General features: G+C 35.8%; 1 protein-coding gene across 2 annotated transcripts in view; it reads right to left on the bottom strand.

Annotated features, from left to right (window-relative positions):
* LOC110025182 (protein TPR3-like) overlaps positions 1-14,067 on the bottom strand; it is an 18,152-nt gene extending 4,085 nt beyond the window's left edge. The window contains exons 1-20 of one of the 2 annotated variants that reach the window (XM_020725493.1): positions 13,734-14,067; positions 13,452-13,631; positions 13,235-13,348; positions 13,007-13,165; positions 12,738-12,930; positions 12,502-12,634; positions 11,659-11,771; positions 11,357-11,516; positions 11,143-11,252; positions 10,988-11,057; positions 10,713-10,786; positions 10,516-10,611; positions 10,343-10,438; positions 10,121-10,248; positions 9,764-9,998; positions 9,505-9,663; positions 9,295-9,426; positions 9,021-9,167; positions 606-716; positions 343-522 (exon numbers count right to left, since the gene is read on the bottom strand). In XM_020725493.1, coding sequence (XP_020581152.1) covers positions 343-522; positions 606-716; positions 9,021-9,167; positions 9,295-9,426; positions 9,505-9,663; positions 9,764-9,998; positions 10,121-10,248; positions 10,343-10,438; positions 10,516-10,611; positions 10,713-10,786; positions 10,988-11,057; positions 11,143-11,252; positions 11,357-11,516; positions 11,659-11,771; positions 12,502-12,634; positions 12,738-12,930; positions 13,007-13,165; positions 13,235-13,348; positions 13,452-13,631; positions 13,734-13,813 — 2,670 coding nt within the window. In that variant the 5' untranslated portion in view covers positions 13,814-14,067. The remainder of the gene's footprint in view (positions 1-342; positions 523-605; positions 717-9,020; positions 9,168-9,294; positions 9,427-9,504; positions 9,664-9,763; positions 9,999-10,120; positions 10,249-10,342; positions 10,439-10,515; positions 10,612-10,712; positions 10,787-10,987; positions 11,058-11,142; positions 11,253-11,356; positions 11,517-11,658; positions 11,772-12,501; positions 12,635-12,737; positions 12,931-13,006; positions 13,166-13,234; positions 13,349-13,451; positions 13,632-13,733) is intronic. The other variant, XM_020725494.1, reaches the window with a different exon arrangement.
* Positions 14,068-17,541: the final 3,474 nt, after the last annotated feature.

Raw genomic sequence — 17,541 nt, 5'->3', positions numbered from 1 at the left:
GACACCCCACCCCCCCCCCCCCCCCACCCCCACAAGTTGCAGCAAAATATCAGTTAAATCTAGCTTATTACATAAATAAGAAAATGATAAATGCTCTAAACTCTGGCAAAAATATAATCCACTTGCATCGAATTGAAAGCACCGAGTAAACTTCTTAGAAATGATCAATATAAAATGACAAGCAACTTCAGTATATTTGGTTTGTTCAAGAAAAATAGAATTTATGGGCAACATAAGCGTAGATATAATTAATATGTAAGGATTGAAAAGGAAAGTAAACCTAATAAATATGGATAAAAGCTGTTCAATAACATCAGGTTTTAGCCAAATGAAATAAGTCACCTTGAATGTCATCATATTAAAGAGGGATATCTTCCCGCCAGATGCAGACATGACATATGAATCATTCTTGGACAGTGCAAAACAGTGAATAGCTTCTTCGGGATTTATATCACTGATTTCATTGGTCATCAATATGCCACTTGTAGGTTGCCATATCTGTGGCGCCACAGCTGCAGTTGCCTGTAGATAGAACCTTAGTCAGATATTAGATAAATGAAGCATTTGACCTATTCAAACTAGAGAAAAAAATGGGCAATAATCACCTTCAAAGTGACATTTCTGTCGGTTTTCTGCCATTTCCATAGCTTGTGAACAGCATTGGATGCTAAAGCCAAAATCGCATGACCTGAATTAGTATAAATCAATCTGGCAACCTGCCGGACCAAAAAGACATCAAAAAGTAAGCTGAGGCATATGAGCATAACGCATCACCTTGAAGTGGTAAAATTTAAAATTCAATAAACAAACAAATGCACAAAACTATTTCAAGTAAGATTTGGGAGTAGATAAGACTTAAATTTAAACATATTGCCCAGAAGATTATGTGCTCCGAGAAGAGGATCAAAAGTTCCAATCATGACTGTTTCAAAAGGATAATCTTAGCTCAAGAAGCTCTTTTGACGGTGAACTCATCACATAATTATAAAAGACTAAATGAGGCATCATTGTATGAATGCTGCGAATGTACGTCATAACAAATTTCACATACAATTTAAATTCACCAACCTCACATAATCTGATTGCCCCCACTTCTTCAATACTATGCCAGTACAAAAGCAAATGCAGAGCTCGATAAAAAGGAAATGATGTTAGACTAGCATCAAGATCTTCAAGAAATAGCAGACATCATCATTAACCTTATCATGGTCTGGCTTCGTGAATTTCTTCATCATTCACTCTTGTTGAGTTTTGCATAAGAATTTAGCTTTATTTTCAATAAATTCCAACCATTCATCCTAAACCTGATGCAGCAGCCTCAAACCAAATCTAAGGCAAAACAGATCAGACTGATTCAGTTTAGGTTATCCAAGAACAGCATGGTTAAAATGAACATTAAAAATCAATGTAGTTTCAAAAACAACATTGGTCTAAAGTCAGGCCCAGAGCATATTGTAGTTCACTCAGGACACTTAAGGCCTTTACTGGCAGCCCACCTCATGGGATGACCGAATTTTGATGTCTTGGTTTTATATCTTTAAATAAGTTTAAAAAACAGGCATCTGAAAAACTAGATGCATTCTTTCTATCAAAAGCCATGTAGTAAATTATGAGATTGATTCGACGTTGATTTGAAACTTGCCTGGATGGTAAGCCCCCTTTTCTCTCCTCTTTTCTCTCTATCAACTCCCTCATTTCTACACTCTCTTCCTCTTTACTTCTCATTTAATTTATCTTAATGGCTTAATTTTCATGGCCATCTCAAAAAATCTAATGTAAGATTTCCATAGCCACCAGCAAAAAATTCTAATCATAAATCTCCATAACACACCTTTGTTTCCATGCTAAGTCACTTCCTCTTTCCTTTCTAATCATACTTGTTAAAATAAAAAGGCACACTGGCACAAATGGCTGGGTAGAGCCGTGGTGCACGCACAACCCATGGAAAACACCTCAAAAAGTAAGACAAATCAGCGAACAACACTCCCACGGTGCAATATTTATAGCAAAACACATTATTTTAACAAAAAATTGCAAAAAAAAAAAAAGAAAGAGGAAAAAATGTCCTAAGAATACCAAAAAAGTCTAGAAAATAAAACTATACAAATATAAAATCAAAGGTTATGTGCTAGAGAAATAAAAATCAAATAAACCAGAACAACAAACTTATAATACTAGCAAAAGCGAGCAAAATAAATTTCAAAGAACTAACTTAAATTTAGCTAAATTCTCCTAATAAAATCAATCAATTCCAACAACAATTATTGAATTCAAAGAACTAATTTAAATTTCAATAAAGTCTCCTAATAAAATCAATCAATTCCAACAACAACGATTGAATAATTGTCAATTGAATAAACAAAATTTTACTCATTCTCTAAAATAAAAGATAAAAAATAAAAACTTAACGTTGTAGACAAACAAAAGAATAACAAAAAAAATACTTGCATAGAACTAATAAAAATGCCGCATTTAGAACAATAGAACAAGCCATTAGTTCTAACAGATAACACTAAAGATGATTTTAATAATCAAACAAAAAACACCGCATTAAAATCTCTAAAAACTATAAAAAATGAGAGTAACCCAACCCCTACAAGGTTTGCAAGGCTTCATCATTGTTTAATTATGTAAAAAGAGCACCATCATAAATACTTTAAAAAACCACTAGTAAATAGCATTTCTCCAATTAAAAAATAAGAATAAAGTATGCTCCAATGTGAGTAATGTGAAATACATGTATCGAGGGCAAATAGCACAGACATCTTACACACATGAACCTTGCATTACTAATAACATAGAATGTACCAAGTCGTGCCTTCTTCCCCATGATGTTTGCTATTTGCAGTATGTACCACTTCACATGTATTTTATGAAAATATTTTACCATTGCACTTTCCACACTATGTTATATACCCAAATCAACTAAGTCTATTTTTTACCATCTAATTTTTTATAGGAGTTACCAATATTGTCTTCCTAAGAATCCACCTTTCTAAGTTTAACCACATATCCCTACATACATTCTAATTTTTTAGGTATCCAACTTAATTACTGATGACTTATTTATAGATCCACACTAAGATCTACATAAAATACACAATTGAAATTGCAATTTATAAATTTTACCCTAAAGTGTTCATGACATTCTCTTATTATGTAAAACTAACTCTTAAGGTATTTTTCTAACCCTACCTTGACACTAAAGATTATACCCACCTATAAATCCAAATTATTTTACATAAAAGTTACTTTAGGTTATAACATGAACACTAAGGCCTATATTCTCTTTTGCATCACCTTGTTGACAACTTTTATCAGACTTATTCAAGATACTTACATGTAGAATACTAGACCTCACGAAAATTGAGGTCAACAAAGGCACATTGTCCTAGAATCACACTTAAATATTATTTTGTTCTTATGCAAGGCACCTATCACACTTAAATATTATTTTGTTCTTATGCAAGGCTGTCGGCGCTTAAAAGTATGTCAACCAAGAAGTCCTGATTTCAAGGCCTTGCACATGCAGAATGCATGATGTCAACCAAGAAGTCCTGATTTCAAGGCCTTGCATATGCAGAATGCATGCTTCTGTGTGTGTGTGTGTTTATTAAAGAATGGTCGGAGACTGTGATATGAGCCCCCACCACCCTTATGTGTCTAACCACTCGATCCTAAGCTGCAAGACAGATGCGTTTAGATGGACTCAAACCCGTGACCCTAGCTGCAAGGCAAGATGCGTTTAGATGGACTCAAACCCGTGACCCTAGTTGCAAGGCAGATGCACTCAGATGGGCTCAAACCCATGACCCTAGGGGACTTAGAACTGACTTCGCAGATGTTAACCAAAGAGCCGCAGCGAGCGGCACAATATATATTTATAGTTTAAGGTTTAGGGTTATTTTGTTCTTAAAACAATTTTGACTAAAATTAATCAATTTTAGATCAACTAAATTGCCTATGATGTGCTCAATCTTTTAATTTACTAATCCTAAGACCGCTATAATCTAAGTTTTATATAATATTTTAATTTATTTTATTTTAGCAAAGGTTTTATTAAATATATGTGATATGAAAATAACATGCACTTAAAAACCTTATTATTATAGGCGCGCCCGCGTGCACTAATAATAAGTTCAACATAACAAACAAAAATATTTTTTAATCATTGGTTTGTTTATTAGTATTTTTCAATTACTTGACATGAGCACTTCCATAGTAGCCTCATATGTTTAATTATAATAAAAGCAAATTGATTCCCTTATTACTTTGATTTTTCTAAGCATATGCTTTTATAGTTTCATCAAATAATCTAATTGTATAACATAATCCGTGTCTTCTTTCTTCTTTGGTTTCAATAGCAAGTACTATAGCAAATTATAGTAGCAATTTCAAAAAGATTTAAAAAAAAAAATTGGTTCCTCTAGATTTTTTTAAGTATTAGGAGATGTGTGTGGCTCCTGCAGCTATACTTTTACAAGATGTGATTTTGATCATATAGCCCAATTCTTCTATGACAGATCGTGATTCAATTCTTCAACAAAAAATTTTGATTTTGTATGAGGTAATAGGGTTATGAAATCAAACTGACTTTAGAATTAGCTGACTTGAGTAGAGTAAACAGAGTATAACACCTGTATTTCTTAACTTTTACTCAAAAACATTCAATATTTTACTTAATAGTACATTCCCTTAATTTAGAAGAAATTGTAATAATATCTTTATAATATTGATAATTATTAAACTCACATTAATAAAACATTAACTAAAAATTAAGTATAAGATTTTTTGTTTAATCTAGAGTTCTACAAGCAAAACATTTTGAAAATTATGACATGCCTTCATAATCAATTTCTTTCATTTGTTGAATAGGCTAATAGCACAACAAGTTAGAAACTAGATGTTTTTTTTGGCATGGAATTTTATAGCGGATAATGTTTTTTAATGATGGGCTCTACTTGAGGGCGTTCAAGGTAAATCTTTATTAGTTGTTGCTAATGTCTATGAATTTTAGAGAAATCATAACTCTTCTTTTCAGTATAGCTGCATATGCCCATGAATTTCAAGATTACCCTGTCCACCTCATCATTCAATAGCATTGCTCATTTTTTTCTTTATTTGTCATTACATATAAAAGAGATTTGAATTCAAACACTCAAATCATGCATATTATATTTCCTTTTTAGTTGTTTTTGTGTATGAAAGTAATTTGTCAGCCATGGCAAAACTATAAATCATCTCCTCTATGTGTACCTAACATATCATTAGATCCTCGAAGAAATAAATCAATAAACTCTTTCACATATTTCTATATGGTATCATCTCCTTTTTAGTTATTTTTGTGTAGGAAAGTAATTTGTCTTCCATGACAAAACTATAAATCATCTCCTCTATGTGTACCTAACATATCATTAGATCCTCGAAGAAATAAATCAATAAACTCTTTCACATATTTCTATATGGTATCAAAGAAATTCCATGCGCTCTTCCTCAAAATTTTCCCCATATTCTCCTGTTCCATCCCTTTGCATGATTGAGATGACATCTAATCTTGTTCTGTTTATCCTAATCAAAAGGACCATCTTATCAAAGATAATAGGTAAAACTATATTCAATAGTCTCAATTACCAGAAATGATTATTTGTGGGAAAGACAAGGAAGATCATCTTAAAAAATTAGTTGATGCACCAAATGAAAAATACCAAGTTTTGGACATATAAGGTGGAAAATAGTATGGCACTGTCATGGCTAATGAATTCCATAACAAATGAAATTGAAGAAAAATTTCATGTACTATGAAACCACCAAAAAATTTTGGGATGTGGTAGAAGAGATCTATTTCAACGTTGCTCAAACCTTATTCAAATCAAGAGCACTCTATAAGATCTATGACAAGATGACCATTCTATCACAGTTTATTTCAACTCTTTTGCTCATTGGTCGTGATGCAAAAAGCGTGTTAGAACAAAAAAGGATGTCCAAGTTTCTATGAAGATTAAAAAAAATTCCAAACAATTTTCATAAGGGAATCTTAAACATGAACTCACTTCCCAAAATTTATGAAGCCTTCTCTAAGATTCTAAGAGGAAAAAAAAAATAAAAGAAAGATAATATTGGCGACACCCAATAAGTCACGAGAATAATTTTGCCCTTGCAGCCCACATAACCAAATTCAACTATAGGGATGAGACATATGAAAAGATAAACAAACCTTAAATCAATCATTGTCATAAAACAAGACATGATAAGCTGATAACTATTGAAAAGATAAACTGAAAAAACTCCTACCTAAAAATCACAAACAATATTAAGGATGTGTTTGTTTTAGTTGTGGTTGTGCGAAATTTTTGTTTAAATGCTATTCTGAAAAATTTGTTGTTTAAAAGCTAGTGTTTCGGAAGCAGTTGAACCATTTGAAAATTTTGGTTTTGAAAGTGCTAGTTGTGGATAAATGTTTGAAATAACCTTCTGTTCATATTAAGTAAAATTTTTAATACACTTGATGTTGTTGGAAAGAGAATTAACTGATTTTGATATATTTTTATAGCCCTATAAAAAATCTTGATCTAATTATTTGTTGTGTGTGTGTGTGTGTATATTAAAGTTTATTTATGAGATATCTCTAGATTTATATAAAAGTAATAAAACTTTTTATATATAGTTCATGATAAGTATAATAGTATATAAATAAGAATTTTGTGGTATGTGTGCAATACAGGCTGCATTTGGATGTTGAGAATCTGATTGAAAAAATATTCAAAAACAATAAAATTCAAAACTCAAGTCAATGACAGCAAATTCATAACGAAACTCCAAAATGGTTCATAACGAAATTCCAAATTGGTTGGATTTCATTTGATTTCATTTACTTCACTCATATTTAAGCTAAGCATAGCAATAAATTTCCATGGATTTAAAGAAAAAAATGAAAAAAAGGAGAGAACCGATACAAGAATTCACAGAGGATATGAAGCTAAAACGAAGTAGAGGAGAAGGCGTTGTCGGTGGACTCCTAGGCCTGACGCCGAAGAGAAGTAAAGGGCTTCTTCTACTATTGCAGCAGCGGCGGTTACCCTGCTTGGAAGAGAAATACGAGCGGAGGAGCGGAGATGGAGCGTAAGAAGATCTCAAGCAATACAATGTCGACGACCAAGGCAAAGCGAGGGTAGAATTGCGAGCCGAGGGGGATTGTTTATTCGCAAACCGCAAAACGCTAGCCACCTGCATTTGCAAAAGCACAGTAATGCCAAACCGCGTTCGGGACCGGATGACCTAAACACACGAATCAAACACCCTAAAATGCCTGTTAGGTTGAAAACATGGTTTTAAAAGCTCAAACAATCACACCCTAAGACTTCAATATCATCTAAATTAATTCTATTCAACCAAAAAATAAAAAAATTCCTCCAAATACACAACAAACAGGAACATCTAAGAAAAAACCTTCAAACCACTACATTGCCATGAGTTCAATTTATGTTGTTCAAAACAGTAACCCTCTAAACACTAATATTTACATCTAAAAAAGCAAAAACAAGAATTATCAGCTCAGTTGCTTCTTATCAAATAATTGGTGATGATACAATTTTTTATAAGTATAAACCTAATTCTAGATATTTTAATTGCATACGCACCCCTTCTTATATTTCTTGGCATTGATATTACCATACTTTCAAATGACACTATGGTTAAAATTTCCACTTCATTCTCCAAAATTCTATTGAAACCTTATTCCCAATTATAAAAATATAAAGAATTTTAATTGTGTTTCTACTTTCATCAAAACATTTGTGAATTTCAAGTCTTGAATTTGGGGAAAAATGGTATTAAGAAGATGATTGAAGATCTCTTAAAGAAAGATGAACCCGAGAGGCAATCCACAAAAAAAAATATGAAGTTTCATCTTATAGTATGGATTATGAGAATGTCATCATGTTATAATAGCACAATCACTTGGATCATCCAAAGTTCATATACTTAGAAATATTGCTCCCTACCTTTTTCAAACAAAATTAGAAGCATTATTTGATTCTTGTTGGCTCAAAGCTAAAAATATGACAGACTTCGCTACATTTAGGTTCTGTTTGGGAAACATGTTCTCTTACCAATGATCGAAGCTAGTGAAACATAACTCGAATGAGAAGTGTCGAACTCCTCTAGGGTGAAGAAGGAAAAACGAAAATCAGAGAGGGAGAGGCAGGCACCTCTGGAATTCTTAGGGCAACGCGGGTCACGGACGCGGGACACGGGAGAGTACCAACATAAAAGCCTATTAACAAAACCTCGAACGCGAACGCGGGTGCGGCAGCGAAACGCTTGGCAAACGTTCTTTCCAAACAGTGTGGCGGCGTTTTCAAAATGTAAAACGTCGTTGCACCCTAATAAGCTGCCCCAAACAAACCCTTAACTGGCAAAAGGTTCGCTAGTAAACCCCAGCATGTTTTTTTTTTTTATGTTGGTCTTTTTCGCATATTTTTGTGCCCACAATTAAATATTGGTGAACCTTCGAATTAGAAAGAAACACCTTGGCAAAGGACATTAATTTGCGCCTCAATTGAGCAATTCTTGAAGACTGACTAGAGCACAAGTAACTAACTAGAGCATAACTTTTCACAGCACTCATAATTTGCGAAAAACATTGCCTCTAGAAGCTTTTGGGACGGTGATTTACTAGCATCATGGCTTGAAGAAGTGACACATTTTATAAAGCCTAACCATATAAAATGTATCAAAATAATTTAATAATAATCTATGTAGCCCTTTGATAATTATAAGAACACAATGCAATTTAAAAAAAAATAACAGTGAACAATAAATTCAAGGCTTTCATAGCTTGATCATTGTTTAATAACAGGATCCAAATAATACTTGCTGAAAAGAAAGCAATAGTTAACTTTGCATGTAAGTAAAACATTTAACACTCTAACTAGTGTGTTGCGTTAGACATAAATAAGACAAACAATAAATATGAAATCTCTATAAATCGTATAGAGACAAGCAGCACAAGAAATCCTCACCTTTACGGCAAGTAGATTATCTGGAAGCCTAAGAGAACAACACTGAGATGGTTCATTGATTTCCGTAAGTTTCCATATCTTAGATTTGTCAACTGGCTCATCAATAATTTTTGGCTTTACATCAGCAATATTACGATTATCACCATTCTACAACAGTACCAAGAAACTTTGGTTAACCTCCAACAATGTAAAGCAAGATATAAATTCAAGGCAGGCTAGATTTAGAAAACATATTAAAAATATAGACAATCAACAGCAGGATGATCTATATTACCAATCCAACAATAGGGGCAACTATGCTACTACGATCAGCAATGGCAACACTAATTCCAGGCATAGCACTCACAGCACCCAAAGAGCTAATAGTCGGTGCCTGCAGCATTAAAGGATGGTTGTATCTGTTTAGCTGGAGTATATAAAAATACAAATCAACAACAAAAATAATATAAAGGCCCAAAACATCAAGTAAATAGCGATAACCAACCTTTGCCTCAGAAACTGATCTTGCAACACTGTAAAGTCGACCTTCAAATGAACGAAGCAGTTGAAATCCCTCAGCATTTGCCAAAATCTTAATACAATTGTCACCAGTAGAAACTGCTAGAAGCGATCCTAATTTGTTGAAGCGTATGCGTGGAGAAGCCTAATGAGATTTCCATGCAATAAATTGACATCTTAACAAAGGAATATCCTAGAAAAAATGAAGAGTAAAGATAAAAAAGATCAATCAATTAAATTATTACCGACAATCCACCCTCCGCATCAGCTGTTGTCAGAAGGTTAGTGTTGTCCATATCCCAGAACTTGACCATGAAATCATCTCCAGCAGCCAAAAATCGATTTTTTGTTGTATCAAATTGCACAACACCCATTGATCTTTTCCTGAAACCAGAATATGTTCTCTTCACAGAACCTTCACTTTCATTCCACTCAACAATATATGAATCTCCCTCTTTACTGGTACCACATGAGAATAACCTGCATATGTGCAAGCACAAAACCAGAATTTTTCACAAAGAGTAATGCCAAAATTAACAAAATAGATGATAGCAATCATATCAAGCCAGGTCATATAATAAATAATAATAGAGATCAGCAACCTTGTTCCATCAGCACTATAGGCCATGGTAGTACACCATTGACCAGGTGCTGTGTAATCCACTCTTGAGCCCCCATTATCATACAACCAAGCCTTTATTTTGCCATCAAGGGAAGTGGAGAAGATAAACTGAATAAAAGAGATATAAGGTTCAGAATGACTTCATAAAGTACAACAAATTCTGTGTCCAAACCAAAGATCTAAAAGATGTGGAGGAAATTACATGAATATTTTCTTTTGAATGCGGGCAAATGGAGTAAACAGGGGCCTCGTGACCTTCGTAAGTATACTGTACGGCACCAGTTGTGGCATCCCAAACCTGCAGTACAAGATTGTCAAGAATCGGTTCATAAAAATTTTCAAGTCTAACCATCATGCCAGTGAATCATATAAAACCTTGATAGTTTTGTCATCTCCACAAGTCACAATGCACAATTGCTTGTTTGGTTGAGAAAAAGCAATGTCATTTACCCCACCACTATGGGCATCAATCTGATGATCAAGTACGCCGCCAAAAAAAGGGACAATAATGAATGCTGTTTGTGAGCAAAGATTGCTATGTCCAAATGAAAAAAAATAAGTGATGAAAGTACCTCCAAGTGTTGTAATAGATCATCACGGCCATTGTAATTGTACAAGTGCACAAGGTGCTTGGAATACGCAATACCTGAGTGAAGAAGGTCAGCTTAAAATATTCATCAAACATATTTGGGATTTTTAACTAATTTGCTCCAACAAGATGAATGATTTCCAAAATTTCTCTAAAGCCATATACAGCTGTAAAAGCCGCGCATGCTGCATCTAAAATATTTAATACATAAAATCTTTTGAGCAAAAAGGAAAAGACCAGTTTCACATTTTAACTAACCAAACTGATTGCCATCAGGACTCCAAAGAACGCGGTTAACAGATATGGCAGGATCCTTAACCAAAGCGGACTGATCACCATAACATCGAAAAGGATACAGTTAATCATAAAGAATCAAGGAAAACTACATGCAAACCCCAAAAAGTTCAAAATACCTGCAGGAGAGTTGAGCATGCTGAAAGTTCCCAGACTTTAAAATTTCTATGAGAGAGTCTTTCTCTAGAGGAAACCTCCCATACAGCAATATCACCAACATTGGTGCCAACTGGAAGAGAAATGCTAATAGTCAATCCCAAACCCTTAAGTTACAAGATATAACACATTTCCATTAGAATTAAAAAAATACAGCCGAGTAAATAAAGCGCTAACCTAGAAGAAGGGTTGGCTGAGAAGGATGAAAATCCATGCTCATTACACTAGACCCTTGAGTTAAAGTCACAGCTAAATTCTTTGGCAACTCGTCAGTATTGAATTGGTTCCTAGGAATGCTAGCATATCCTATGGGCAAGTGAGCATTGGGTAGGGCAACCTGTAGCGGTCACAAATTAAAGGATGTTACACATTTATAAAGAAGCATCTAGTTCACTTGAAAAAACTATAAATAAAAGTTCTCAGTGAGAGAAATGCTATAAAATGGTTAACTCGAATAAAAGGAAGAATCAACGAGCTACCTCCTCAGATATTCCCAAAGGGCGTGGCCTTTTAAGAACATGCTCTGAATCTGCAGAGTGATAATCCACAGGAGGGTTGCTGTTCGGTGTCACAGGGCGCTTCAACAGAGCAGCTACATTGATTAACAAAAGGCTCTGAGTACGACATTGAGAAGTCCACAATAGTCCGACAATAATGAATGTTTGATGAGGAAAATGTTTGGCATTTTGAATAACTACATTAAAATTGGGAAGTAACTTGCAGTGCCTCGAGACACTATACAATAAAAGAAAACCATAGAGACATAAAATAGGTTTTATAAACATAGTTAGACTAGCAATGTTGTACGCATTTAGAGTATAACAACAAATTAGTCACTAAAAGCAAGTTTATATTATCAAAAATAGACATCAAAATGGATATTTGTAAAGATAACATGGATAAAATGAAAAATAATTATATTATAGACATTATGGATGTAGCACTAATCAAAATTAGGGTGATTAATAATACCACTAGAGATCTAGGGGATCTACAACAACAGACAAACAATGGACAAATAAGGAGAGTAGCTGAACTAATATGAAAGAAATAAGAATAAAATGAATAGACCAAATGCGTTACAGCTGAGGCCGTCTAAAAAGACTAGTGGAATAGAGGCTTTATTTTTCAATAGTAACCAGAAATAAGAAATAGAGGATAAGAGTTCCTAAGACTATTAAAATATTTGTGATCGATTAATGCTTAAAATGAATATAAGCTGCACAAATCACAGTAAAAAAATAGGCTATTAATTTCTGAAACAAAATTAAGACAGCATGATATGAGCACATGGCTAAAAGGTTAAGGCAACTCTTAAGCACCTGAACTGGGAGGAGCAGCAAGGCCAAGAGGACCACCCGAAATAGCTGGATGCGGCATAGGAGTGCCATTGGATGCATTTGCCATCCAACCAGCAAGAGGCGTTGGAAGATTTGTTGCTTGTGGCTGAAATGGCTGAAAAATAAAAAGATAACAAAACAAAAACAAAAATGCATCATGTTCTCCATATCATTAACTTCGTGCCCTCATACAAAGCTCTCAGAGATTTACTAATCACCGTTATAACTCCACCCATTGCATGCGGACCTAGTTGAGGAAATCCCCCCTGTTTAGGCATCACGTTCATAACAGGAGGAGCAGGAGATGCCACTCGTGCACCATTCGGTTGAGAGCAAGAATGATCATAAAATAGTGTTTTGATATCTGGGTTTGGCCTCGGATTTTTACACAGTTGATGCTGCCAATTCAAACTGTCCAAAACAAAGCCATTGGAAAACCACAAAACCAGAGCCGCCAGGGAAATAAAGCTTTCTTAAAATATCCTACCTCTGATTGATGAGCGTCCTCAGTCTCGAATTCTTAAGGTTTGGGAACTGCAGCTTGTCACGGAACAAAGGATTAGCCTCTATCAGCTTCTTAAGCTCGGAGAGCATTACGACCCTTGCTGATTTGGTATCTCCATATTTGGATAGCTGCTCATTTTCCCTATAAAAAGAAACAAAATAAAAAAGGATATCTTATGGCGCCCAAAATTAAATAATTCAAGGGCAATACCTAAAATTATCGAGGGTCAAGAGCTGGGTGATCTCCTTAAAAAGATCCTCGTTAAAAGCGGCGAAGACCTTGAGATCCTTAACCAGTATATCCACAGCCTTCGACCGTTCTTTCCTGCAAACGCAGCACCCAGGCAACCCAAAAATAAGAAACAAACAAAAATCAATAAAGCCATTAAAACGAGAAACTGCTGCAAACAAGATTTAAATATACGAACTTATCCAAAGCCTCGAGATACTTCTGCTTTCGAATCTCAAAAAAAATCTTCATCGAATACCGGTTATCGTCCACCTTGGTAAACCCCGAGAGATACCTCTCCACCTCCTCCCAGTCCCCGCCGAGCACCGTCTCCTCAAAGTGCTTCATATTGAAGAAAAAACCCGACTCCTGCTCCAACCTTCACAAGCCACGTGCTCAAAATCAAAACAAATTCATGAAGAAAAGAAATTCCTGGATTAAAAATAAGGGCTCAAAAAGAGGGGTTCATCAGATTCCTTACTTATGGACCGTCTCCTTGAACTTCTCCTCGTCCAAGAACTGCAGTATCAGGAACACGAGCTCTCTGCTGAGAGAACTCATGGCCACTAGAAAAACTGCGAAATCAGGTCTACTTCGGATCGGAGATCCTGTGGTGGTGGTGGCGGCTGGATCCTACCTGGCCGATTCGGATCTACTGGTGGGTTCAGCGAAACCCTCCGGATAGATCACAGGAGACGCCTTTTCCGATTAAGGTTTAAGAGAGAGAAAACATGGTGGAGAAAAAAGAGGAAATCGCAGGCGAAAGCCGCAAGAAGAAGTGAGAACGATAAGAGAGCTGTTGGGGTTTGCGGTGGGGTATGCGCCCTTTATGTAAGATTAGAAGTCCCCTCAGCTGATATGGACTGAGCAAATAAGTCAATGGACTTATATGAAAAGTCATCTGACGTTTTACTGTGCTTATCTCCCATTACTTATCCCCGAGTGCGCTCTTTCAGAGGGATCGAGGAAATGTCCAAAAAAAAACAAAAAAAGTTTACTCGTTGAGGCACCCACCCAAAGATGGCGAGGAGACTCCAGGACTTTTTAAGTGGTCCGCTTTTTTGGTCGGTTAACGTAGTCTCCTGTGGAGAAGCTAGTAGATTTTCTCGGTGCCATCCAAGCTAAACACACGAATCTCCGAGACATCGAAATTGGAATAACAACTCAGAAAGTCATTCTTTTTATATTTATTTTATTACTTAATAAATCTTCGCCTTCTCCTCAAATTATTTAGGATTTTACTTATAAATCGCATTATTTTAATATCTTTTCATATTCAAAATAATTTTTTCAATATTTACATATAGAACATTTGGATTTTTAATATTATAGTAAAAATATAATTGTACGTCGAAAATGTGACTTTGTTGGTCCTGGAGAAATCTAACTGTCACGAACAGAATAATACAATGAATGAGAATCTGCTCACAAAAGCTCGTAAAAACCACTTATCCGAACGAGTCACGAAAGGCGACCGAATGATCTGAATCCAAATCGTTTTGTCAGAAACTAGACAACGGTACACCCAAATCAATTGATATGAAGAAGCCAACTAAATGAAGACATAACCCCTCAGCATATGCAATTATATCCAGCATGTCCAGAAGTTCCCCAATATATTATCAAGAGTCGACAGTCAGACTAACTTAGCCGACCGAATCAGTTTAATCAACCTGAAGCCAATCAAACTCAACCAATCAGCAACACCGATCGAGCTGGTCATGTTGAGCCGAAGCTGAACAAGCTCAACCAGCCAACCAAAGAGCTGTCGAGCGATAGGCTCATACCTGCAAAATACCTAGAATACTTTGTATATTCCCCATTAAAGTAGAGGTAAGAATGTAATAACAACATATTCTACTATTTTCCCTATAAATAGGGGGATCTTTTTTTTTAAGAAGGGGTAAGCCAAATTAGCCAAAACAGATGGAAAATGCCAACAGAAGTGACACGATTACTGATCATTATTATTCTCCCTCCGTCCCTCCTTCTTTACGCTTTATTCCCTCGGGTTCGATTCAGTGGTAAATGAGGATTCAACATACTAAAAGGTCTAAGGAGTGTGGATTATGTTGTAGACTAGAAGATGAGCCCAAAGAGAAGAAACTCACAAAAGAGATACTGATAATATGGAGTGTGTCGGGAAGTTTGTGAACTAGAAGATACATGAGTTGAAGGATCAAATATTGGATGTTATTCGAGGCACACTATCTCGAGAAAGAGAATAATACCTTAGAGAGGAAGAGTAAGCGTCAAACGACTGAAAAGCCCCTCAAGCTCTTGAAAGAGAATGCGTCTGTCAGTACTTCGATTCTGATGGGTTGGCACCGATTAATCGAAACTCGGGTGTACTAAGGTGCCCAGACAACTAGAGAATGGGTTCACTCGACTAATTTCAGACGCCTAGCCCCAAAAGAGATTTAAAATTCCAACATTTGAGTCCTATAAGGGCAGGATCGATCTGACATACAACATAGTTTTGTTTGAATCGATTGTGGTATGCTAAAGATCATCAAGACATTGAAATTTCATCTCTTCTTTACTACAATAAGGAAGTCAGCCCTCAAGTGGTTCAATACATTATCGTCGGCAGTGTTCACGTTGTTCACTGATTTCGAGCGAATGTTTGACGCAATTTATCAGCCCCCAAAAGCCTAAAAAAGTTCATAGGCCCTCTTGGAGATCAAACAGGAGTATAACGACAGCTTACACTCATTCATTACATGCTTCAAAAGGAGATGTTATAAGTGTGAAACTAGCAGCCCTAAGTAGCTCATGTTGCCCTAGCTTAAGGGTTGAAGGAAGGACCTTTATGGTACACGTTGGGTCTGCAGCGACCGAATATGCTAACTGAGTTGTTGGAGATGACCAACAACCACATATCGGTTGAGGAGTATAACTCCATCCACGTTTCCTACAGTGTCTTCCTCCACCCATCTTCCGCAGGAGGGAGCCCCCTAAAGCATAAGGTGAAGATTGAGACATGATTCATGTCTTTTTGCACATCCTTGATATGAAGATACAAAACCGCCTTATGACTACAGGGTGATCAACATAGCATACAATTGTGGGAGTCATACTTGATATCCTAACCAACGACCAACTCAGTATAATGAACATCCGCTGTCTAACCATCAATTACCCAAGACAACACTGTTGAGAGTTTCGATGGCCAAGATTGTGTAGGTCATCTAAAATAAAGATTATTTCATGAGAGCGAACCCAATGAAAACTGGAGCTTACTTTTGGAACCCTAAGAAAATATCACCCCTACCATCGGGGACCATGGCTTTGACACAGAAAAATGCTAACCTCCAATGCCTGATATAGAAGTTGATCAAGGAAGGGAAGCTTAAGAAGTTTGTAATTACAGGAGCAATGACCCAACAATAAAGGAAAGCTCCGGTAAAAGTAATTTTGGATGAGTTAGTCCAAGTCCATGCCATCCACATTGTCCACATAGTTCCCATCATCTTTGGAGGATGTGGAGACTCATCTTGCCAAGCTAGCCTGAAGTGGCTCCGTTCAGAAGAATAATGTGCAGCCACGATAGCTCCCTAATGTAACTCACATCCCCCAATAACCATCACTGATGAGGAATTGCCACCTATGGGGAATCCCTATAATTACGCTATCTTCGTCAACGTGTTGATTAGCAACTACCATATTGATAGTGTCTTTACCAGCACTAGAAACTCTATAAACATTTTGTTCAAATCAATGTTTGATAAGATGGGTTGAAAATGGTCGATTGACGGGAGCAGCGAGCCCACTATATGATTTTTCTAGCGAGAGTTGGGAACCATTGCTCTGGTAGTCACTTAGGGAGAAAATGATAAATAATACTAGCTCTACCTACCATCGAATGATAGATGTATTATTTTCAAAGCAAAAAATGAGGAAAAAAAGAGGAGTATATGGATGATCCACTAATAAAAAAAATTAAATGTACAAGCAACAGAAAAAAATCTAAAAGAAACTGTTGAAAGACTTGAGAAATTTAATATGAGGCTAAACCCACTCAAGTGTACATTCGGGGCATCCACAAGAAAACAAAAGCCAATCCAGAAAAGGTGCAGGCGTTGATCAAATGTGCACGAAACACTAAGGAAGTACAAACACTGATCGACCCATGATGACCCTGGACAATGGAGTTTGACGTACACGGTTTTACTGCGTTTGATTTATCAGGCTTAGCCTTCACATGATTTTAGGTTTCCAGAATATTTTGGATCATGTTATTCTTATGTGAAACTGGGTAGCGTGCTTTCATAGTAGCATCATGAGTA

The sequence above is a fragment of the Phalaenopsis equestris genome, unplaced genomic scaffold, assembly GCF_001263595.1.
Source record: "Phalaenopsis equestris unplaced genomic scaffold, ASM126359v1 Scaffold000294, whole genome shotgun sequence".
Taxonomy (NCBI): Eukaryota; Viridiplantae; Streptophyta; class Magnoliopsida; order Asparagales; family Orchidaceae; genus Phalaenopsis; species Phalaenopsis equestris.
Note: the sequence above shows the minus strand (reverse complement) of the source record. Positions and strands in the feature narration are given on the sequence as shown.